This window comes from Chiroxiphia lanceolata, chromosome 1 (assembly GCF_009829145.1).
Source record: "Chiroxiphia lanceolata isolate bChiLan1 chromosome 1, bChiLan1.pri, whole genome shotgun sequence".
NCBI classification, from domain to species: Eukaryota; Metazoa; Chordata; class Aves; order Passeriformes; family Pipridae; genus Chiroxiphia; species Chiroxiphia lanceolata.
In genome coordinates, this window is record NC_045637.1 from 12097175 (window position 1) to 12122811 (window position 25637).

The window sequence follows — 25637 nt, forward strand, 5'->3', positions numbered from 1 at the left end:
CCTTGCCACTGAAGGTTTAATGATACACTATAGATCATGTGCCCAGTTTTCAGTAGGAATATTAGAAAAGGACAGTGTCAGATGAAATGTTCATGTTTCTAGAAAAAGGCAGCTGCTTCTGTATATGCTGAGAAAGGAGGGTGGATATTAACACAAGGATTTTGAGGCAGGAACTACCTATTATTGGTATTTTGGATGACAGCTATCACATTATAGGTGTTTATCTAATAATATTCACCCTAATACTGGTATGCTTTGTCTGAACTAGTCAGCCTAAGGCAGATCAGTTCTTTGTTTCCGCCACAGCAGAACTTGCTAGAACAGCATTTTTAATTACGAACATTTCTGCTTAAATTCTTCATGTTCTGATTCTGGATAACTTCCTCTTTAAACTGGTATTACAGGGCAAAGGAAAAAAAGATCCAAAGTAGAAAACACTTAATTTAGTGAGTGAATAGTATTGCACTCTTTTTACGTGGGCGCATATAGAGGTATAGCATTTCACAAGGCTTGATGATTCCCACTAGTCTCAGATCTGTCCATGCACTTTTCTCTTGGTCCATAGAGGTGACCCCATAAATCAAGTGCAGGGATGGTTGTGCACAGTCTGAGTGATGCAAACAGAGACATGTTTTGAACAGCATATAATGCACATTTAATTGTATTTATTTAGTGGCGGTGCTTAGAAACAGATGAGACTTTTGCACTTTTTTCATTGTAGACATGTTACATGGAAAAACTGTCTGTCCATCACTAGATCCTGCATAGGCATATACTCACGAGGGGCTAGCAGAACATAAGAGTGCAGGAAGAACCTCCTGTAATCTCTGTATGTTTTGCATCCTGCTAAAGCTTCACATATCTGCTTACTAAGAAGACAAAAATAAAGGCTATTATGTGTCCCAGACAGGTTTACTCAGAGTCTTGTGGAGTAGGGAGTATTGCAATCCACATGATAAAACTGGTACAAAATGTTATTAATCAAAGGCTTGTAAAGAAGATGAAAGGAAAAGGGAACAAAACTGTCATTACCCACTATTTTGACTGTTGAATCTGGACTATTCATAGTAACACACCAACTGTATCTATCCAGTTGCAGTAATGAGTGATAGATGACTACTTAGCAATTAGGTTTTCCTTCCCCACCTCTGAAATTAAGGTCATAACCTTTTCTATTTACTTTTGGGATGTGGTAAATTAGAGCTTTGGCTTCATTACAAAAATTAATTAAAATAGTCACACAATGGCACCATTCATGGCTGTGCTTGTCCCTCCCTGCAGTATGTCCTCATGTCAGCTCTCTTTGGTTTTAGTCCCAAATTCCAGTACGTGCTAGTCTGCCTGTATTATTTGGATCAATAGACTAGATTTTTCTTTTTGTCCATCTTCTTTGATTTATTGGAAGGGCTCCTCTTGTTTCTAATTCTTCTGGGCAATTTTTTTGCTATTTTTGTTTTTTTGTTTGTTTTTTAAGAAACTGTACAGTAGCAGGCTCCCACCATGATCTGATGTCCCCAAAATGCTTTCTGGCCACAGAGTTTGCCAGTAGAACTGGCAAGCAGGACTTTAATTTGGACTCACAGCAGAGACCTCTACCTAACAATCTCTCCTTACCGACATCCCAGGTGTCTAGGTCTGGAAAAGAGGATTAGTGTTCAATTTGTTTTCATCAGAATTTCAAGAACTAAACATATTTAAAGAGATGGGGGGGAGAAGGAGCCTGACTATTCCACACTTACATAGAGTTGGAAGTCTGCCCATTGAAATATGTTTTATTTCTTTTCTAAACCATTTCTTTGTGAATGTAATCCTTGTTTTAAAAGCTGGATTTACGAACTGGCAAAAAATAATGTTTTCTTTTATAGGAGAAAGTGTTGCATTATGTTTCACATGACCATGTCCTGAGGTGGTTCAACACACTGAGTTCTGCATGTACCAATAAATACAGATCTCAGAGACTTCAGGAATAGTGATTTAGTAAAAATTATTGCTTGATGGGAAGTACAGATGAGCTCAGATTCTTTTTATATAACACCTAAAGGGAGAGATGGCTGACAAAGGCTTGGACTAATATCCGTGCTGGAGATAGAGCCCAACAGGCAACTTTGATATATATGTGTAATTATACTGAAGTCAAAGGTAATGTTGCTATAGATGAGAACATGAAATATTTGCAAAAGTGAGACCTACTATAGGCTTTATTTCTTCAGAGCATTTAAGCATGTATGTAACTGCAAGTATAACCTGGGTTTTTTTCTCTTTCTGCTTGACTGCTACTTGGAAATTTTATCCAAGTTAATTTAGGGCATGACTTCAAGTTGCATCGGTTGAGCACTTTTAAAATGTGAAGCTAAGGCCTGGTTTTGTGAAATGAATGTGTCCACACCAGAACCTGACATAAGGTACTGAAGTCAGACTGAATGAGAGTTCAGATCAACAGTTCTGTTTCTAAACCTATGTTGGCTGTAGATGAGAAACAAGAAGGTATCTACTGGGGAACGAGCATGGGAATGGTTATACAGGCTGCCCCTTCTTTGTGAAACACAAAGAGGAAGGGTCCTCCTCTGGGACAAAATCATCTTGTAGCCTTAGTTTTCAGCCAAATCAGGTCCCTGAGTGACCCATCACGTGGCTGCCTGAGCTCCAGTGCTGGTGACAGGGATGCTGCAGAGAGGAAGCTGTGGCTGAGCAGTGAATGTGGAAATACACTGTTGGTGCCACTCCAGACCTGCATGGGATGAAAGCGCCCACATAACCTTGTTCACGGGAACCCCCTTGGACATTTACTGAGGTTAATCATGGAAGAGTTTTAAGAGCAGTGTTACTTGGAAGGAGGTGATAGACCTCAGCTCCTTTTGTGATCTACCAGCCCGAGATGGTACATGTGAACAACATGTCACCTTCCCCCTACTTTAAAATGTGGCCTCTCTGCAAACCCCTTGATATGACACACAAACCCCAATTCTCAGATTTTGTGGCTTGTGCATAGAGATACCTAGGGGCAGCTTCCCTATTTGTTGGTGAGGAGGGTAGTGGAAGACTACTTTAGTCCCTGAAAAATAAGCATCTCGTCCTCTATGTGTCCTGAATAAATTACATCCCATGTTGAACTTTGCTGAAAATGCCTTTTTTTTGCCTTCTGAGAAAAGCCAAAAATGAGACTGCATTGATATTTTACTGCAGAGTTGTTGCCTGTAGGTAGGCTTTAGGTGGAGCTGTTCTATGGAAAGCAATCCTGGTAAAGCAATAACAGCTGTTATTTTGCCAGCAAGCAGCAAGCAGAAACGATTGCAGAGGTACCCCCACTACAGTAATGCTACTTGGTAATTTAAAAACAATTTGGGACATAGAAATAACCCAGATAAAGCTGGAGAACCACAACATTGTTATTTCTCCTGTTCTGAAACTGCAATACTGTAAACATATGCTCATGAAAAAAAGGGAATTCTCCTTCACCAGGTCCCCACCTCCATGTGTGGCCAGTGAACAATATAATACAGATTTTTCACTAGTGATAGAGAAGGGTCACTATCTAATATTTGTAATGCTATTGAGACAACTATCTCAAATGGATTAATCAATTCCTTTTGTCATCTTTCTGGCTTTGTTGCCTGTTATCATACCTTTCTCTCCAATTAGGCATTGCAAAGTGAGCTTGTCTGCTTTCATAGACAGAGTAGGATGTGAGCACCTCGAGGACTGGAGCAAATCATGTCAGGGACTCCACCCCTTGGAAGCTCTTGGGCTCTTTTTTCTCAGTCTATAAAGAAGAAAACACCATCATCCTTCAAAATATAAATCATTATTAGAAAGCCTCAAATGGGGACAGATTACTGGTTTCATTAAAAGAAAAAGTATACATATGCTACTTGAGTTTATTAATATAGTTTATGAAGGCTCAAGGATGAAAGATTCTGTAGCAATATAATGGAGTATTATAATATTAATTTGCATCAATTTCTTAAAGAGATAATTCAATTAAATAGTTCAGCCTTTAGCAACCTATTCTTTTAAAATCATATCTCTTTTTGAACTGTCAACCACTTGAAGGAACAGCCCTTGATTCTTTCTTGATTGTATGCTAGATGAGGCAATTTTTCCTTGGGGAATAACATTAGCTAAATTAGGAACACTGTAATTTAAAGGTGATTAAGTACCTTTTGTGATTGTTGTTCTATGACTTCAATCTGATAACACTTAAGTGCATGTGTAATCTAGTCTTCCACGGGGCTACTCACATTCATAAGTGGGCTTAAATCTTTATAAGATCAGGACCTAAATAAGCACCACAGTTGAACCTTTTACAGCACATTGACAGAGGATATATTTGTTCTGATTGCAAAAACATTTCACACTTGTGCTTGGTGCATAAACACCAGGAATGCTTTTAAAAATTGGGATTTTCATTTTACAGAAGGAGAAAGCAAGGCACAGAAATTTGAATGGATAAATTCTGGTCATGAGGCAAGTCCGCTGGCAGACTTGGGAACACACTGTGGACTTCTGACCCTCACGGATTTGTGTCCTGCTTCACTCCGTCTGTACTTTGTGCCTTGGTGCTCAGCATGGGGGAGCTGCAGGAACAATCCAGGTCAGACAAAGTGACCAAGTCATCGCTCAACCTGCCCACTTATCTCTGGAGAAATTCTTTCTTAAGCATAAACCTACTCGGGGTTTCAGTGGAATAGGCTTTTTGTCAGCAGAGCACCCAATGTGTTGAAGGATGTCAGAACACGGGCTACTATTGTGAAGTTGACAAATTTTAAGGTTGACATCTGTTGGGGGCTACTGAGTAAGATGCACCCATTGTCAAGAAGTGGTGCTGGCATTTGCCCATGAATCAGGATATTTTACAGAATGTCATCACTTGGTAATGAAATGCTCCCTGGTAACGATGGCTCATGAACACAAAAATAGCCTTTGCCCATAATAAAGTTTTGCAAATAATGCTTGCAGGAAGTGATTTGCTAGGAATCAATCAAGCAGATCCCAGAAAAAATGTGACAGATGGTAACCCGACATTACCACAACATCACCAAACTACTTCTTACTCACACTTTAAACAGCCATTTGGACTCAGGTCTTCAAAGAAAAATGTTAACTCTCACTCTACAGCTGGTTGAAGCTGAATTGTCATCCCGCAAAAAATTCTATCCTTAGAAGTCATTAAAAGGCAGAATAAAATTAAAAGTCTGAAATGTCCTTCAAAGTAAAAGAAAAAAAAATTCTGTTATCAATATCCTATTTTGATGCCTTCAGGCTATCTGCCCTTGCTTTATTTTTAGCTGTGTGAGGCTATGAACAAACAAAAATTTTGAAACATAAAAATAACACAATCTTTATTCAAAGTTATAAATGCAATGAAAATTTAACAAAATAGATTTGAAATAGAAAATGCAGAAAAGAACAAATACTTTCCTGTTTGCGCTTTGATTTTTTTAATGTAAAAGTGTGTTGAAATCATCACATCTCCATTTTTCACGGCCTAACACCTTCTGACAGAAAAATATTCCACCTGAACAGTTTTGATAAGGTCTCTCTAGGTTGTGACCAGGTGCACTTCAGTTACAGTGGTTTAGCAAGTTACTCATCATAATCAGTGACATGGACAGTTTCTCCTTTCAAATTTGCAAGGTAAAACCCATTATTTTACACTGTATGCCTAATTTACTTGTTACAATTTATTGAGGCTTGAAATTACTAGTTTGGTTTTTTGGCTGTATACCTGCATGCTCTTTCATCACTGTATGAAGACTTGTTGCTTGCTACAGAGAAGGCAGCTCTGATTTATTAACTAAAGCATTAATGCAGTCCTTAAACAACAGCTTTTCTTTATAGGAGGTTTTTCACCCTCCTCTCTCATGTGCATTGTGCACTCCGCAACCTTTTACACTGAAACTTCTCATTCCCAGAAAGGAGGTTAGCCAAGTCACTGTTTGCCCTAAAACAAGGATCATCCCAGAAACAGAGTGGCTGAAGAAAGCAAAGTAGGCCACCAACTTTCCCTGCCGAATTGCTGGCTGTGACTCTGTCCCAGGGCAACGCTGTCACGCTGATTATGTGACAGCACCAGAAGCTCTGTATGAGATGGGCAGGTGTCGCTATAACAGGCCTCTGGGGACGTTTGCTGGACCTGTCTGTGGGAGCGAGGGTCATGCAGAGCTCCAAAATGAATCGCCTGGTAAGACCTGTGCAGGGTTTTCCTGTCCAAAGCCGAGGGAAACTGCTGCCCCAGCCTGTGCTGCCACGGCCCTTCTGGAGACAGGGCACTTGTCCAGCCTTTTCCCTCAGTGATAAATTAACATGCAATATTAATTTATGCATGTACCCAGGTACTGTCTGAAATGAAGCAAAATACACTGGCATGCACACTGACTCCTCTCAGGTAGAGTTTATAGGATAAATTTTAATAACTCAGATTTCCAAACTGCTCTCTCAGTCATGGCTGTTCACATACTGCAGTGTGTATGTATAGAAAGACAGACCCCTCACACCCCTTTAACGTCTAAGGCTGATTCTTCCATACGTACACGTTCCTGGTTCTACAAGTGGTTCTTACTAAACCACAAAGCAACACAGCCTGTTTTCCTGGGTGTGCAGCTTCTCGGGGCTGGGCGGCAGCAGGACCTTTGGAGTTCTGCTCCCCAAAACAGCAGGGCACTGCTCCATTTATGCCAACGGGGGGTCTCGGGGACCCTCGGTGCTGCTCCTGTTCCGCTGTTACACATGTGCAAGGTGAGCCACTGACTGCCTACATGCAGAAACAGAGGATTTCGACCAAATGTTTCGCAAAATTTGGCACAGTTAACGTGCAAACTGAATTACTTTAACCCCCCACATTTTATACAACCCACTCTTCGCACCCTTGCGTATCGTCTGGCATGTGTGGGACAGGATGAGGCAACAGCCGCCCAGCCGCTGCCGGCTGTACAACCCAGGGTGTTGCTTCGCTGAGGGCTCTCAGCTCGGTATCGGGGGTGTCGCGGCAGATGCTTTTCACCAGCAGAGACGAATTTCGGCCATTTCGGCGAATGTCACCAGAAGAAAACCGCTTCTTCGCCGAGCCGAAGACACGCAGTCGGCGCCTGCCCTGAAGTAGGGACCAGCACCACTACCAGGACCCGGACGCGGCGGCAGCGGGACTCGAACCGCGGTCCCGAGTGCACCGGCCGCGCGGGGCCAATGGGCGGCCGCACCGGTGACGCGGCGGGGCGGGCGGGGCGCTCGGTACGGGGTCGGCGGGGGCCGGGCGCTGCCGCCGCGGGAGCGGCTCGGGCGGGCGGAGCGGGCTGTTCCCGGAGAGAGCAGGCAGCGGGTCGGGTGCTTTAGCTGCAGTCTGCTCCACTGGGGTTGGCAGAGACTCTCCCGTTCCCCAGGCTGCGCCACGAGGATCGGCGTGATCTCGTCCCCTTTTTATACAGAGACCGATTTTTTTTCCCCCACTTAATTTTTTGGGGGTGCGCTCTCGCCCAGCGCCACGGGCGCCCGCTGCCCTGAGCGCTGCCGTGCCGGGAGGCGCGGGGGGCCGGGGCCGCGATGCGCAGCGATGGGCCCTGTGTCTGCCCCCGCATGGGCGCGTAGTGCCCGCTCGGCGCTGAGTGCCCGGGTGCCGCGGAGCGGGGCGGGGAGGCGCGTGTAGGAGAGAGGTTGGATTTTATCCTTTTTCCCGTTGTAGACGTGCAGGCAGACGGGTACAGGTGTGTCGGGGTGTTTTGGTTTTTTTTTCCCCTCATTGCCTATATCGGCTTGTTTACCCCCCCATTTTTGGTTTTTTTTTTGTTGTTGTTTTGTTTTGGGTGAGGTGGGAGCCCGGGGTGTCTGATTTTCCTCCAGCTGAGCAGTGCAGTTGCAGTGGTAGCGGTGAAATCCTGCTCCTCCAGTGAGCTCGAGCCAGGAAAATGGAGGCTGTGATAGAGAAGGAATGTAGTGCGCTCGGAGGGCTCTTCCAGACCATCATAAGCGACATGAAGGTAAGAGGCTGAGGGGTCTGGGGGCGGCACAGGGACGGGGAGGTGTCTTCTCACCTGGCCTGGCGAAACTTCGCCCCGGGCGGTGCAGCCGCATCGGGCTCTGGTGGCGGCGCGACCTCTCCCCGTGGCGCTGGGGGACCCTCCCCGGGGCTGGGAGCAGCCTGGCAAAGGGGCCCCTGTAAATGCTTCACACCCAAACAGGGTTTGGGGCTTGCGAGTTGCTTGCAGGACACCACCTCTCCCTCTCTCTTCCTTCCCTCCTTTCGCTGTCTCTCCTGCTCAAACATGCAAGCTGTTACCTTGCACCAGGGTCAGCGTTTTCCAAGCCTGCCTCTTTTTTTTTTTTTTTTTTTTTAAACCATCTTTTTCTTCTCCTCCTTTTTTCTCCCCTGGTTTGGGCTGTCAGAGCGGTAGCAGAATGGATGCAGCGAGGCGGGAGCGCGGTGCGGAGGAGCCGGGCATGGAGCATGTCAGCCTGGGGTGGGGCTGGGAAGGGCAGTGGGGATTTCGGTGTCAGGCTGATGGGAGCGGTGGAGAAAAATCTCAGCCTGGAGATGCTCAGAAGTTGATGTGTGCCTGGATTAAAATTGCGGCTCGGTCGCTTATGCGATATTATTTTCACGCTGTGTATGCTCAGGGAGGTGGCATTTGCTTCTTTCTGTGCGTGAATCCAAAGGTCTCAAGTCGCCGGCTCTCCTCTCCACCATCCACCAGAAATCTGAGTGTGCCGATCCTGACTGCCAAAGGGTCCCTTTGAGAGGGGCGCTCCCAATATATCATTGGCAGCCAAGGGCACTTCTGTAGGGTTTTCTGTGGGTGAGCGGGTGCCTCCCACCCTTCTCTCGTGGAAATAAACAGCGTAAAAGCCTTGCTGTGTTCTGTCAGTCATGCCTTCCCCAAACCCCAGGGCCCGCGGCGCCCTGCCCCCGGCAGACGGCCCTACTGCAGAATACTGCAGTGTTCCCCTGGACAAGGGCAGCCTGTCTTCATCCCAGGGCTGACTGGGAAGGATGTAGTTGTCGGGAGATGTTGAGGGACGGGTCAGGTAATGGGGGGCCGCCGTAATTTCAAGGCAGCAACCGAGCACGCGGTGCTGCTCCCAGCCAGGGGCTCGGGATTTCTCTGGATGTTCTCATCCATGCAGGGCTCGTGAGCAGGGAGGGCTGCGGGAGAAAGAGCTGCCAGGTGGGGTTGGAGGAGGACAGGATCTGCTCTAGGAGGGAACCTGGAAGAGGTGAATGGCTTCTAATGTATATTTTTGTGGGGAGTGGAGAAGCTCTTTGCACTAGAAGTTATTTTTTGGCAAGGTTCATATGCACTGTCCTCTCAACACATCTAATGAGGAGACATTTAATTAAAAGCATGACTTGTCAAGAGCAGGCAGATTGCAGAGAGGAGGGAGAGTGTGTGTGTATCTGTCAAGACAGTGTTGCAGTCCTGGAGGTGGTGGTCCTCGGGCTCTCAACCCCCTTGGATTTAATAATGACTGCAATTTAAAATAAACCTCCCAGAAAGCAGGAAACGATCACAAATCCTGGAATCCTTTTAGTGGGCTGTGCAGGGAGCACGCAGGAGATGTTCTGTTCCAGATGCAGTGTGGTTTGGGTTTCATCACAGAGGGACACTGAGTATGTTTATTCTCTCCTTCTTTCCATGGGTGATGCATTTGGGTTTTCTTGCTCTTAAGCCAATGGGCCTTTGTTATGTGGTTTTATTTTTTCTTCTACACATTGCTACTTGCATGGAAATGCTGCTCATCAGAAACATGTTGACATGAGCTTATGGAGATGGGCACAGGTGTGAATATTTTTTTCTTAATGCTCCATAGTAGTGGAACCTGTTTTGTGAACTGGCAATTACTGAGGGGGGAGGTTTGGAAGGAATCGCAGTAGATCTTTAGCAGCATGATTGTTGTTATGGTTTGGAAAATCTGCTTGTTATTTAGCAGGAGTAGAACAAAGAATTTTTACCTGTAGTTTGGTTTGATGCAGCTGATGCCATACTGCTGATGAGATGCGCTAGGATTCTTTGTGAATTGTGCACAAAGGAACATGACAATTTTTAAGAAAAAATAGCTATTTTTTGATAGCTAACCAGAACCTTTCAACTAATCATACCTTTAGTAGTAAAGGGAAAATTAGCATTTTAAATGCTGTTTCACGTAGTCAGGTCTGTGTGGGCAGGCTTCTGGCAGGATCTTGGAGATGTTGCGTAGGGGTCTGCCCACACTTACCCAAGTGCACTATCTGTGCTGATTTCTCATCACAGGCTGTGATCAAGGCCCCACATGCCCTGCAGTGCTGAGGGATTTGCTGCAGCATCCGCCTTTTTTTTTAGCTAAACAGTTCGCAGGTTCTTTTATCGTGTCTTGCTCTGCCTCAAACTTTGTTGTAAAGATGGTAGGGTTAATCAACAGTGTAAATTACTCTGAAGTCTTGCCAGTGGATGCAGATGGGTGCTGCAGCTGAGGTGATGAAGATACAATACAAGTGGACTGATTTTTCTCTTTGTTCACAGTAATACAGAACTAGCTCAGGTCTACCTGTTGTTAATTTTGAGCTCTGCCTGATCTTGACAGGGTTACAGAAATGGGAATTATAATTCTGAACAATGTGATTTTTTCCATTTTTTTCTGTACACTGCGTTAACTTTGAAACTTAATATGGGGAATATATGTGTGACTAACATATCACATTTTTGATAGCAAGATTATGTCTTGCTGGCTGAGATTTCTTGAACTGTCTTTAATGTTTTCTCCAGAAACCCCACATTTCTTTCCACCCTCTACCAAAAGTATTTCTGGACCTAATACTCAACAAAGTATGCTCCAAAATAACTCAGTGTAAAACTTAGTGAATTAGAGAAATTATGTTATTGAGTAAATATAGATATGGTTAATAAACATCCCATTAATACAGCACGTTATTGTACATCACAGAATCACAGAATATTCTGAGGGGCCCACAGAGATTATGAGGTCCAACCCTTAGCCATGCACAGGATACCCCAAGAATTACACCGTGTGCCTGAGAGCATTGTCCAAATGCTTCTTGAACTCTGTCAGGCTTGGTACTGTGACCACTTCCTTGGGGAGCCTGTTCCAGTGTCTGACCACCCTCTGGGTGAAGAACCCCTTCTAATATCCAACCTAAACCTCCCCTGACACAACTTCATGCCATTCCCTCGAGTCCTGTCACTGGTCACCAGAAAGAAGAGATGGGTGTCTTCCGCTCTGCTTCTCCTTGTGAGGAAGTTGTAGACTGCAGCGAGGTCTCCCCTCAGTCTCCTCTTCTTCAGGCTGAACAGAACACCTGGAACTTCAATCCCCTGACAGGGGAAGTCTGTTTTTTCCATGCAAAACAAGGGTCATGTTTGTTGAGTAGTATGGTGGTGTACATGATGACAGGGTTGTTTGTGGAAAGTCCACAGTGGAAGTTGTACTTGGCCGTTGTGCTCTAGAATTGGATTTCGATGCTTTGAGATTTCAGGATCAGATTAAAGAATCATAAAGGTGGGAAAATGTCTGCCCATCCCATCCTTAAGTTTTGATCCATTGTCACAGCCCTGGTGTTTCCTACAATACATCACTGAGTACATGACACTTATGGTTTGTTATAGTCTTATGCAAGATGTTTTTCAATGCAATCAAAGTTTATAAAAGCAAAAATAAAAAGTGCTTGTTCCCTCAGAGGGCTAGTTCTGTGTGCTGCGTGCAAACGCTGTGCGGTTTCTCTTTGAATGCAGCATATTTTCTGTGGTTCCTCGTGGGAAGGAAGTATTTGATCTGAATGGTTTGTAATTCATTTTTGCAATTGAGAAATGAGATGCTGTAATGTACTGTTATTTTCAATATTTCTTTTAGTGCAAAGCAAATCAGTGCAGATAATTTTTGGGAGGGCCTGTTGTGGATGGATTTTAAAAGACTTTGTCTTCTCATGCAGAGATTTTCTGTCATGCTGTTTTTCCTTTTGAGTTCATTTTACATTCCTTTTAATCACATTGTTCTCTGCTATCCTGAAGAAAAAGACTACATCTCTGAAAACATTGAAATTGGCAGTGTTTGTAGTTTGCTTGATGGTGTTTCTTTGGCTTGTAGCATGTTCTTTATTTGTCTTGCCTCTTCTGCCAGCATGTGTTTTGACAGAGCAGGGGCTTGCTGTATGTGTACAGCATTTCACATCCATGGGGTGGGCACGGGAGGAACATGAGTTTAATGAACACTGTGACTTCATTTATACCAAGTGGGAGGATTTACTAAATTTTTATGGGTCAGATTTGGATTACCAATTAGTCTCATTCATCTCCCCACATGTGAGAGATGTGCAGATATTGTTGTCGTGTTAGTGAACAAAAACAAGGTTCCCAAAGGAGGTGTAAGATTGGAAAATTTTAGAAATTCTTGTATTTTATGTGACTTATTAGTAGTTGTTTTAGCCTAAAACTCAATAAAGTCAACCTTTTCCTTCTGGCAGTGACCTCTAATACTGTAGTGGAGGTGAACCCTGGACTCCATTGCTGCTGCTGGGGCTCTTGGACGAGGCAGTGGTGCCCCTTTGCTTTCAGCCATGCAAAACACTTGGTTAAAGCAGAGTAGAGAGACATGAACATATGGGCATGAGAAACATTTATGTTTTTGCAGTCCCTTATCTCCTGTTAGGAAGTGACTGGTGAGAAGCAGCATTTTAGTCTTCTTTTTTTGCAGAAGTTGGGAGCAGGGGGTGGCCACATCAGGGATTAAGAGTTTTGTTTGTTAAGTAGCCCTGATTACTTTTGAGGGATGGCCTTGTGCTATTCACACAAATAATATAAACTGAGTGGAAAAAAATATGCGATGGAAAAAATAGAAATGCTGAGACAGTTACTACAGCAAGTACAGCTGCAAGTCTTCAGCATTTGTGTAAATTGAAAGGACAGCACACATGTACCAAAGAACCTGGGCATATTTATTTTACCGTGACATGTCGTAGTATGACAGCTCTTCCACAGCTGTGCTTTATTTGAAGCTTGAGATCTCTGTGGAGGTTAGGAATGTTCAGTTGAATCATTTTAAGGCCTAGTTTCAATCCAACTGCTAAGGATGGTAACTATTGTAAGGAAAACCAACTGTGTGATGTATTGGGACTGGCGCTGTTTAACATCTTTGTCGGTGACATGGATGGTGGGATCGAGTGCACCCTCAGCAGGTTTGATGACAACACCCAGTTGTGTGGTACAGTCAACATGCTGGAGGGGAGAAATGCCATACAGAGGGACCTGTACAGTCCCGAGAGATGAGACTATGTGAATTGGGGAGACCTTACTGCACTGTCAGCACCTAAAGGGTGACAAGAGAGCTGGAGAGAGACTTCTGACAAGGACATGTAGTGACAGGACAAGGGGGAATAGTTTCAAACTGAAAGATGACAGGATTAGGTTAGCTATAAGTAAGAAATTTTTTATTGTGAGTATAGTGAGACGCTGAACAGGTTGTCCAGAGAAGCTGTGGATGACCATCCCTGTAAGTGTTCCAAGGCCAGGCTGGATGGAGCCCTGTGAGCAACTTGGTGTACTGGAAGGTGTCAGTGCCCATGGCAGGGGGGTTGGAACCAGATGATCTGTAATGTCCCTTCCAACCCAAACTATTCTGTGATTCTGTGTGCAACAGACAGATACAGGCTTGGAGTGGAAAGGGCATCTCTGTCCTTGCTTTCCCACATGTGCTGTGTTGCACTGGCTTGTCCCTTATATGACGGTCTTTAGGGCAACTATTTAAAACCTACCAAATAGACCCATCTTCCCCTTTCCCCAGAAGTGTGAAATGAGATCATTTGCAGCTTTTGTTCCTACTTTTCTTTCCTTGAAGGTTTTGCCACCAAGGCATTTGGACCATAGCTGGCTGTGCTGATTTCTTACCCCCAGCTGCCTCCCAACAACCTGCTTGCTCAGACAGTAGGTTTGCATACACTGAAATTCCTTGCCTTTTCTAAGCAGCTGCAGTGTCTTTCTGTAAACATCTCAGAGGGGGAGGGATTGACATGCAGTGAAGGCTGAAAGATGGTGCAGGAAGGAGAGCCATTGCGTGCCTGCCTAAACACTGGGGTTCAAGCAGCAGGGCATAGCTGGGAACATACTTACTCACAAGTAGTTTATTTTTTAGGGACATGTGCTTTCTTGATCCAGATACTCTTGTGTGAGTGTTAACAATTTGTACCACTGCTGAACATTAGCTGAGTAAGTGTGTACGAGGCTGGCTTATTCTGTGACATACCCAGGGCAAAGATTTTTAATGTCTTTTAAGAGTACTCCCTTCTGGACCTGGCAGGACGCCAAGTGCTGCACAATAGGGTTTGCGAGGTTTTAAGTGGGGAAGGACTTGTGCAGTGCTGCATGAAACACAATTGACTGAACAAATGCTGGAGGACTAGAAGTCTGTGTAATTACATGCTTGGTACTGGTTAATACTTAACAGAGGGTCAGATTTGGTAGAGTTTGCTTCTTCCTTCCTCAGTTCTGAGTTTGCATGAGCTGTACCAAAATCTTTGTTATAAAATACCTAAAAAAGTTAAGTTTTTTGACTTTTTTTTTTTTAAGTACAGAAGTTGCAACAGTTGATGCTGTTTACAGATATACAGGAATACTCCATCTTCTGCTTCACAGCCTATGTCTTTTCAGCTTCTGAAAACCATTTTTGAGGTTCATGGTCTACCCAGAGACGGTGTGGTCTTGAAGATAAGCAGAAAGCAGTACATGGCAGAGAGCAGAATAGGAACTGTATCTAAAAAGACTTTTTGGTCTACTTTAGAGCGTGCAAAAAAGATGCGTACAGAGAGATTTGAGTTAGTACCATTAACTAACTCAAAGGCATTAGAGGCATTAGAGTAGCCTCTTTAGGCTGCACATAGAAATGCATTTCCCTCTTCAAGTGTATGTTTTCAATTTGAAAATGATGTCTGTCTTGATACTGTAAGGTGCTGACCTTTAAGGACATTGATTGACTTCTTCCTGCTGGGCTGTGAGATACCTTGGATGCTGAGATGTTTGGAAGGATTGGAGACAAAATGTCTGGTAGCTTTGTGGTTACAACCATATTAGCTTTCATCTTCAAAGTGCTCTCTGTGTGACTTAGCTCCAAAGAACGGCTCCCATTTAACAGAAAAGCAAACTATGGCTGCAGGTTTAGTGACTTCTACTCCCTTCCCCTAGGACAAGAAGGAATTGAGTGCATCCAGAGGATGGAGTTAATGAGGGGATGTTTTTTAAGCTCCCAGTAGTTTCTTTCCTCACATACACACCACTTCATTTTTACTGATTAAGGTATCTTGTTGGTCACCCCCTGCAATGACCCAGTATTTGCTGGCGGAAGAGATGACATCTACAAATATCTCAAGTGTCTTGAACTCCAGTCTTGTAGCTGAAACTACAAGCCATCTCAGATTTTGGTGGAGAAGTCTGACTGGAGTATCTTAACCATAAGCTAGTTGATCGTTAAGAATTCGAGAATTTTTTTTTTTTGCCACAAAAGTCAAATGTGTGCTTTATAGTGTCTCTGAAGCCCTTTGTGGAGTGGTGTGGGATTTTTTGTTGATAAAGCTGTATTTGTGATGAGATGCCTCCTAATGAAATCATCCATGGGCAAACCTCATGGATACTCCTTGCCTATGAGCAAACCAGGTGTCTAATTTGGAGCTTGGAAGGGATTATTTGTCTTCTCCTGAGTGAAATGGAGAGAAAGTACCCTGCACCAGCCTACTTTGCTGTCTGTCAAGAGGCAAAGTTCATTAAGCATTAAAAACTTGGGTACCTGGCTGCTGCCTTTTTCCCAGTGAAATACTTTTGTGGTCATCTCAAATGCTTGTCAGTACTTTGGGTCCTGGGGATTGTTATGAGTTCTTGTGTGATGGAGATTGTGCCAAGTGAATGCTCAGAAATTATGGTTTCTGCTTGCTTGGGAAGAAGTGATGAGACCCCAGTGGTGTTGATGACATGACCAACACAGGGCCGTTGGCTTGAGGCTGTCCTGTGTAGGTATTAACTTGAATGACTGCCTCCCAATATTTTAATTATCTTAATTTTGATCCAGCTGAAATGTTGTGGGTTTAGAAAATAGCTGCTGAGAGTGTACAGCGGCCACTTAATGATTGAGTGGATGAAAGGCGGTATTGATGAGTCTCTGAGGAGAAATCTGCTATTCAGGCTTGCAAACTTGTTCAGATCTGCAGGGAAGAATGTGGAACTAAATGCTTCCTCTGGAAGACTGCTTAATGTCCAACTCTTTTAATGTGGCATGGAATAAAACGTCTCTAGAAGCTGTGGCTAGTTGTTTCCCACAACCCCCCTTTGCCTTGTGAATAACTTCCTATGTTTAGAGAGGGAGAGACTGTATGTTTATGCATGATGTATTTTCTCACAGTATGAGTATAACTTTTGTTTGTTAATTACCCAATCTTGGATTTAAACCATGAAGTGGCTGCTTTGGAACTGAGTTTCTTCATATTACAATCCATGAAATTGAGCTGTGGACGGTACAGATTTGACGTGGTCCCTATTGACAGAGAAGGAGGCTCATGGGTTGGGTGGTAAGCCAGCATGAGTTTTCACAGGTCCTTGCTGAATTACATATTGAAGTCACAACCGTGGGGCAGCTGGTATCCTTCACTAGGGATGTTTAAATATGGGCTAGCACAGTGCAGGTGTTATTATAATACAAATTAAAGACTCCAGAGCTCTGACAACAGAATGGTACCAGACTTCAGTTCCCTCCTCCTTTAAATGATTAGTGAGGTCTAATAACTACCTGTATTCTTGTGCAGCAGTGCTGCATTTCAGTGCACAGGGAATTGGGCATTCTTTAGAGTTCTTGAGATGGTTTGGGAATGTAGAAGGAACTGGTTATTTATGTGTTGTTGTTTTGGTTTTTTTCCGCAGTGGGGTGAATACCCTTTTGTGGACTTTCCTGACTGGATTTTAGTCTCGATTTTCTCAGGATATCATGCTATTTATCTGGATTTTTTTTCATGTCCTAACGTACTGTTTAGACTAAAAACTAAGCAGTTTTGAAAATACTAAACAAGTGGTTCTGTGATACATAGAAGAAATAGCCACTTGGCAGATTTTTTTTAATAGCCTATGAGATGTCTTCAGTAGTGTTTTTGTTGCATAACTTTCAATGTTGTGATAATATATCACCTTGGAAAGCAAAGTTTGGCATGCCTATCTATACTGTACATGCTGAGGGAAATGCATTTCTAATCCTGCAGAACAAGTGGCAGAAATAATGGAAGTAGATGTATGAATACAAGACTTCAGTTTTAATTACCGCTGCTGTCTTTCCCGAAGGGTAGTTACTGGTTAAATGGCACTCTGATCTTTGACATGCTTTTAATTTCACCTGCATGCACTTTAGTCTCTCAAACTCTGAGTTTGTACCTGTCTGCTCCTCCATTCAGTAATGTGTACCTTCAGCTCTCGCTGTGAAATCCTGTGAAGTTCATATCTTGTCTTTTGCTGATACTGAGTTTTCATTCCTAGCCCAGCAAGGGTTTAGCACGAATTGAGTCCCTTTTGCTGATGGAACTAAGCTCAAACTTCCCCTGTGGACCTGCAGTACCTTTAGCATAGAAAGACAGATGGGACTTAGCAGTCAGATGGTCCATTTCCTTGCCCCTTGGGAGTATTCCTGTAAGATCTCTATATGAATGTGTTACTCTACCTGAAAGTCTTCCAGTGAAAGGAAGCTCCAGACCTTTCAGAGTTGCCTGTTATCTGGTCTTATAGTTAGATGGACTGTCCAATCTGAAGTTTCTCTGCTGCAAGTAAAACTGATTATTTCTTGTCCTGCAACACTGGGAAACAGATGATGGACAACTATCAGTCTATGGGATGCTCTTGAAATCAGTATTGGAACTTTGCTGATTGAGTTCTGGTTTTGAATGTAGGAAATAGGGAGTTGATAGAGAGGGTAGATTAGATTGGAGAGGAAAAATTTTTTTACTGTGAGGGTGATGAGACACTGAAACAGGTTGCCCAGAGAAGTTGCGGATTCTCCATCACTGGAAGTGTTAGTGTTCAGTGTGGATGAGGCTTACTTGATGTAGTGAAAGATGTCCCTGTCCATGACAAGGAGGTTGGTCTAGATGTTCTGTCTAGATGAGTTAGAAATGTCCTTTCTAACTCAAGCCATTCTATGATTCTCTATATTTGAAATGAGGTGAGTGAAAGCAAAGAAGTAATGGAATAGGTTTTGTGTGCACCTCTGTGTCTTCATAACAAGAGTGAAGTCTCTCCTGCCAGCAAAATTTCTGTTTCAGTCTGTTGAAAGATTTAAGGACCACTCTGGTGATCCTTTCCTGATTGGGAAATGGATGCAGCTTAGAAGCATTCATGAGATAGGCTCTTGATGTTTTTCAGTCTAAAAAGAGGCAAAGCCAACAAGCAGAATTTTTTGGATGGAGAAGAGCAATCATGAACTTCAGGCAAGATGATGTTTGTTAATTCTGTGCTCACGTGTGTGTTGCAAGAGCTTTTGTGACTTGTTAAAGATCTAGGCAGTCCATTAATCATGGATTTGGCTAAATGGGTGGATTGCACAGAGTGACATATTAGTGTTTGGTAGCACTTTGTAACTCTTGCAGTTATGGCTGGCCAAGTACCCTTTCCCCCAGTTGAACACTGGTTCTTCTAGAAAAGAGGAAGAACTTCCAGTGCCAGATGTTACCTGAGAAGGGAACTTCTGATTGTCAACCATTGTATCATCTGGTGTGTTGAGACATCTGTGGCCAGAACCCCCTTTTTTTTTTCCTTAATCTGTTATTGTTTTCCTGTCCCACTCCCCTCCACTTTTTTCCTGGTTTTGCCTGTTGAAGGACTCCTGGAAAAGTGATAGTCTCTATGCGCAAATCGTATTTGCCTATCCAGGACATTCTTTGTGTGTAACATCTGTGACTTTGTGTGGTGTCTAGCACAATAGCATCTCTTTGCTACTTGGAGGTAGTGTAGTGAATGCCACAGAAATGAGACATTCATAATAATCTGTGTGATTCTGTTATCTGGTAAAACTATAAAAAGAAATCTTTTGTTTTCAGCATAATTTTCTTTGGAGGGGTAGGAGGAAGCAGAAGCCAAGTTACAATTTTTGTTCCAAAATTAGATGTATGGCATTTGGATGTGTTACTAGGGTGTGAAGCTCTACAACAGCGCTGCGTGTTTAGGACTCAACTTTTTAGCTTGTCGTAGCTGAACGACTACACTGAGGTGGAGAAGTCCTAACTGCGTAGCCTGTGTAGGGTTTTTTTCCCATTTTATTGAAGTCTGCATGTAGTCATTGTTAGTACTTTTCTGGAAGGCATACAGCTCTTGCTTTGATAACCTGTGAGATGAAACCAAGGCACTGTTTGCCCGGTTCTTTTTCCTCCTGCCTCTCTAGCTGAAATAGCCGAAAGTAGATTCTGAATTTGCTTTGCTATGGAGCAGCTCTCTGTCTCTTTCCCCCTGCCCCAAAAGTTTAGGTGGGTTGTTGCTGTGAACAAGATGCCAGACTGTTGCTGCTGCTTTTGTACTTGATGTACCTGCAAGAGCTGATAATAGCTCTGAAAACCCTTTCTGATAAATGAAAGCACCTAAAAGAACTCTGTCAAGGGTTTTTTGAAGATGTGATGCATCTCATCTGTGGGAATTGGGGTGCATGGAAATAAATTAATAAAGTGTCTTTTTGCTTAATGGAAAGACAAGAATCATAACTTCTTGGTGGAAGGAGTGACAGAACATTTTAAAGCTGTCAAGGGCTGCTGATACTCAAGTTGTAATCTTAAATAAATACAACAATCTGGAATCCTATTCTTGCCATTAGATGTAATCAGTAACAGTTTCAGTAAATATGATCCTTTGCTGCAAATCTAACTCTTCCTTTATTGAGAAATCCTTGAGTTTGTTGTCTGAGTCTCTTCTCACTCCTACTGTAGGATTGCTGGCCTGAAAGAGAGGGAAAAACTATGTCCTGTAAACGTCTTGTACAGTTGTTTTTGTGTAGGGTGGCTCTGCTGGTTCACAAAAAAAAAAAAAAAAAAAATTCCACCCAACGTTTTAGTTCTTCTTGCAAAGCTGCATTTTGTTGAACATTACCTGTTTTTTCCTGGTGTCAGGGGCTGACCTTGGCCAGCTACTCTTTATCTCTTCCTCCTCAACATGATGGGGAGGGAAATAATATGAAAAAGCTCATGGATTGAGACAAAGACAAGGAAGTCACTTACTAGTTACTGTCACAAGCAAACCAGACTCAACTGGGAAAGATTAAATGTATTGCCAATTCAGATAGATTTCAGTGATGAGGAAGACTGTCAAAAATTAACACATCTGCCCATGTTCATGGGTCTGGATGGGATTTCAGTGGATGGTGATGGTCCTCCCCCTTCCCCTGTGGCAGTCCAGGAGCTGTGGGTTTGGAGGACAGCGTCAGGCTGAGTGCTGTCGGGTCTGGGTGTTGGTGTCTGGCACCTGTGGGTGATTTGCCAGCTCAGCCTGGTGCCTTTCAGACACTTGCTGTCCCTGAGGGGAAGTTGTTTCATGTCCCTAATTGCGGACTGGCTACCTGAGCGACAGGCACGAGGCACCAGTTTGTTTCTCAGCCCTGAGGCGGAAAGGTGTTCCCTGCCTGTGTTCATCTGAGATTAGCTGGAGGTGGGCCCTGGGATCAGGTGACTAATCGCCTATAAACCCACTAATTGAGCAAATGGTGTAGGATAATGGCATGTTAGGGCTTACTGGTGACATGCCTCGCTGGGCGGGCTGGTGGGCTGCCGAGCCCCACTGAGCAGTTCCAGGCACCCTGACGCCATGGAGTGCCATACAGCAATGGGATACACCCATTCCGTGAAGGATACATCAACTTTCTTCCAACTTTCTTCATTCAGTGGTGAAAAAATAATCAGACACAGTTATTTTGGGGGAAATAGTCCTCAGATTAATCCATTATCAATTTTCAAGATTATTGAAACAAACCTTCACTGTAATCCATCTCTGGTTTAACCCACAAGAAGCTAAACAGGGATTTGTGACCCAAAATCCTGCTGCAGCTCTTCTCCAAGAGGGGCTGGAGCTGGGGGAGGCCTCCTTCTTTCAAAGGTAATGCCAGGCCTTAGTAAGCCTGACATTTAAAGGGGGCAAAATTGATTTCTTTTATCAGCTGGCTGAAATCAGAAATTGTAGAGGAAGCAGAGAGAACTCCAGGAGAGGCAGCATTTAAAAAGACTGTGGTGTTATTCTTCAAAAGTGGCTTTATGTTGCAAATGGATTTATTGTATGAAGGCGTTTAATTCCATCTGCTGTTTCTTTGTGTTTAAATTGAGAAAGTAACACATATTAAATGAAGGATGAAGTTTTATGGCTCTTTTAGTGTGTGTTTTCCACCACTGTTAACATTTCTCTTGATGCCTCTTTGACAAAAGTAAGAACTAATTGCTGCAAACGTGGAAGTGAGACATGGAATGACAACTGGGTTGCTGTGTTCCGAGGTGGCACGTGAAGAGGTCTTGGAGAAGGAGTTGCTACCCAGGGCACTGAAGCTGTGCAGATGTACAGCACTAGTTTGATTCCTGTCATTTCTTCGGTTTGTCCCCACAAGCATCACTAAATGGCTTCTTCTTTCCTAGGTGCTGGAGGTGCGATAAACCTTCAGTTATTTGGTCTTGTGAAGTGGTAGGTGGTGTGCATTTCTGCTATAGGTAGGAGTAAAGGGGGTTTTGGTTTCAGCAGGGATGTGATGGTGGAAGTGTTCTTTGGAAAAGCTCAAAGGGATGACAGTTTATGTGCGTGACTTCAGTTGTGTGTTCCTGAGGGAGAGATGAGCTTGTGGATGTGGATCCAGCATGGAAAAGTAAAAGGAAGTTCTTCTGGAACCCACATAAAATAAATGCCTCTTAATTTTCAGCAGAGTTCAATAGAGAGAATTTGGAATTGCAGACAGACCAAGATGTGGCAAGCTTAGCAGATAATGCAGAAATTCATCACTGGTTTAAGACTGCTGAAAGGTTTTCTTTAAAAATTGAAAAACAAACAAAAAAAGAACCCCAGCAAAATCCGCCACTCAAAGTATTAATTCACTGACGTTAAAAAACGCAAAAAACTCAATTTTTCTACTGTTTCTACTGTTCAAAATGAGATTAGGTGCCCTTGGCCAGTATAGGAGAGCCGAGGTGAATGCACTGCATTGATTTCAACCAAACAAATATAGCGAACTATTTGATCAAGTGAGCTATTATAGTTTATTTGAGCAGGCTTAGCTTTAAGAGAACAGCATTTTTAAAGGCAAGGACTAAATAGTGGAAATGCTTGGCGACTTTTCCAATTTTGCTTGCTTTGTGGCCAGGCTGAGCACAAAAAAAAAAAAAAGGTTTTTTTATTGCTGAGCTGTGTTTTGATAGGAGTGTCTTAAGCTTCCCAGGGAAGCAGCTAGAGGCCGGGCTGGTGTCAATCTCCTGCATGCCATCAGGAGTGTTTAGCTGGATAATACAGAGACGGGACAGAAACATAATCAGGCTGCTTTGGTATCCTCTGCTTGCCGGCTTGCGTTTTGCAGGAGAATCCAGTAAAGCCTCGGGCCCTGCTGCTGTTTGTCAGGGCTCTCAGGGCTCCTGGCATACACATGCATAATGCATACATGGAGTGCAGGCGACATTGAGAGGCCGGGTTCAGAGCAGGGGATTGCAGTAAGACTAATATGTTTAAGGAAATAATGGTTTTTTCCCTTCTTTCAAATAATTGGTGGGTTTATTTCATTTTTAAAATGTCTGACAGTTTTTGCTTATCAAGGCACTTTATATTCTAGGTCTTGCCGCCCAGATAACTGCTATTTTCCCTTTCCCCATCTGCATCTCCCACTGGCTCCGTCGTGTGTAGGTATAGCAAGGTTTTTTGAACACCTGTTTGCTTTGTTTGGTTTTACACCCTCCCCCCCGATTTTGTTTTGGGTTTTTTTTTTCATTTTCTTTTAGCAAAAAATCCACAAGCCTTGCTGAAAAATATGTAGAGTACCAGTAGGCCTCCCAGCAAGTGCCTGGGAGCTGCCTTTCTGGGGTGTACTGAGGAGCTGGAATCTCCCAGCTTTTTGGGAAGGGTCTGTCTTTGCCCTACACAAAAAATTACCTCTCGTGGCAGTGTGGGCAATGGATTTTTGTTTACTTACGAAAAGCAGACCAGTTTATGGGGGTGGATTAAGTTTGTTACAAGCAAGTGCACTTGCTTACAACCTCTTCCAGTCAGAGCTGGGGTAAGGTTAGCCTTGAGGACCTGCCTTATCTGGGTTTTATTGTGTTGTTGCTCTGGTAACAGCAAGTCTTACACCTTTATTAAAGGAAGCAGGGATATTTTGTTTTACTCTCTAGACTCCAATCAAAGGGAAATTTTGAAGTTTGTTTTTACCACAGTTTCTGCTGTTAGTAGAAAATTTGTACTTGCTCTGCATGTTAACCCAAGTTAACCATTTTCTGGTCTAAAAAAAATTTTTTTTTTTTTTAACTTGGAAAAATAAAGATCAGAACTTGCAAGAACATGTGGTGTCCGTATTCTAAAAAAAAAAACAAACAACAACTCTGGCCTTTTAACACAGTTTTTTAAAAATGGGGAAAGTTTTACAGGAAACTTAAGGTCAGGAAAAATTAAACCTTCTTAAACACTTTGCATACACTCAATGCCACGCTGCTTTATCAGCTTCAGTTCAGAAATTGTCTCCAAGGTCATTCAGGACTGTTTTGGAATCAGGTCTTGCAGCGACAAGGCAGCTGTTGGAAAAGTTTGTTGTCTTGTGCTGTCACGTGCCTATTCTGTGTCTGATTGCTGAGTTACTGTGGGGCAGTGTTTGAGGTCGTTTCTTGGTCAAGCCAAACTTTTATTATACAGGCTTTGAAAAATTACTTTATTTTATTTTAATTTTTAAAAAGAGGATGGGAACCTGGTAAAAACACAGATAATCAGTTGGTAGAGAAGAACAACTGTGATCCTGCCATTGATTTTGGGAGCTTCTGTGTACATGTTGTTGCAATATCCTAGAACCCCCTCCTAATGGATTTGGTTTTGCTGTATCCATCCAAAGTAAGGCATTTCTTTTTGCTGCTTCTTTTTGCCCAGTGTTTCTATTTGGAAACTCTCTAAAGCCTCATCAGAGGACCTGCAGTTTCATCTGGGTTCAGAACCAGTTGACATCTCATCTGCTTGGAACTGGTGTCTAAGGATGTGAGAGAGAACTTTCTGGGAAAACTTATTTTGGTGTTAATGGATAAGGATTTAGCACAGTCTTAGTTATTGCTTTATATCTAGTTTCATTTGATCTGTAGTATCCAAACCAGAATGCTCAAATTAGGTATTCATTGTTGTGTTTTGTTTTTCTTGCAGGGAAGTTACCCAGTGTGGGAAGATTTTATAAATAAAGCTGGGAAGCTGCAGTCTCAGCTTCGGTAAGTTTTGTGTTACAGAGTCAAGATCCCCTACAGTTCCTTGGATGTGCAAACATTAAGATTAAATGCAGCTTTTGCCAGGATAATTTGCTAGTAAAATTGTGCATATTTCATAGTCAACATCCATGCATGTAATTTTTCATACATTACTACTGGTGTTTTAATGTATTTATGAAAATTCATAATCTACCAACAGCTGTACATAATAAACACAAAATGAGCTAAATTTCATGGATTTTGATGGAAAATTGGAAAGATAGTTTATTGTTGTTTAGTGAGCACACATTTGGAGTTAACCCTATGTTGCTCTTATTATTAGTGTAGAATACAGAAGGGTTATATTAGAAGAGGGTTTAAAATACTAAAAAATCTTTGGGAGTCTTAACAGCACTTTCTTCTACCTTAAAAAATGAAGGGAATTCCTTTGCTGGATCATGTATTGGTAATGATTAAAACTTATTTTAAGTTATTGGGATACACTTTGAAAACAGCATTCTGGATTACTTAATAAGTACCATTAGTATCACACTCAGAACAATTCTGCTATCTCTAGAATTCATTCACTTGTAAAGTTGGTTTTTGCTAATCTGAATACAAGTTCCAATTCTTCACAACTCTCCCCAAACCACAATATTCACTGTGCTCCCCACAACTTCAGTGTTTTTTTCCCAGCAGCAGGAACAGGTTATTGGCAGTCTGGTTTGTGGTTCTGTGTTGTGTTATGAACTGCTCCTGAAGAAGCTAGAGTTTAGCCTCATTTGCCCTAAACAGCTGGAGTATGCTGTTCTGCCACACTGAGCCTGAAGTGCCACACTTGCACGTGGTTTATCCTTTTCCAGCAATTAGGTCACATTGAGGATGGAAGATGCAGAGGAAGGAGAGAAAGAAGAGAAATGGAGAACTTTCCTAGCCTTTTGTACTCTTTAGAAACAGGCCTTCTGGGGTGGCATGAAGGATAGTTTTGTGTATTTCCCAGTCCTGTGCTGTTGCATTCAATCAATGCAGTGCTACAGGAACATGCAGATAGGCAGCTTGAAAGCCTGTGTTCGAGGATTTGCTGTTTGTTTCTAGCAAATGTGAGCCTTTTGCCTCTGTTTCATTTCTGTGTGCTTTGATAAAGGACAGCAGATGTCATCTGAGCTGGAGCCAGGTCTTCCTGGATCTTGTTACTGGAGAAATGGAACTTTGTTATTAGCAATATAATTAATAATTAACAACATGGTACATGAATAACAGCGTGACCCAC

General features: G+C 43.0%; 1 protein-coding gene across 19 annotated transcripts in view; it reads left to right on the plus strand.

Moving 5' to 3' along the window:
* Nucleotides 1-7270: 7270 nt before the first annotated feature.
* Nucleotides 7271-25637, plus strand: part of MTSS1 (MTSS I-BAR domain containing 1) — a 125984-nt gene continuing 107617 nt past the window's right edge. For 17 of the 19 annotated variants that reach the window (XM_032703806.1, XM_032703890.1, XM_032703539.1 and 14 more), the window contains exons 1-2: nt 7271-7970; nt 24330-24391. In XM_032703806.1, the coding sequence (XP_032559697.1) occupies nt 7899-7970; nt 24330-24391 (134 nt within the window). In that variant the 5' untranslated portion in view covers nt 7271-7898. The remainder of the gene's footprint in view (nt 7971-24329; nt 24392-25637) is intronic. The other 2 variants (XM_032703127.1, XM_032703214.1) reach the window with 2 other exon arrangements.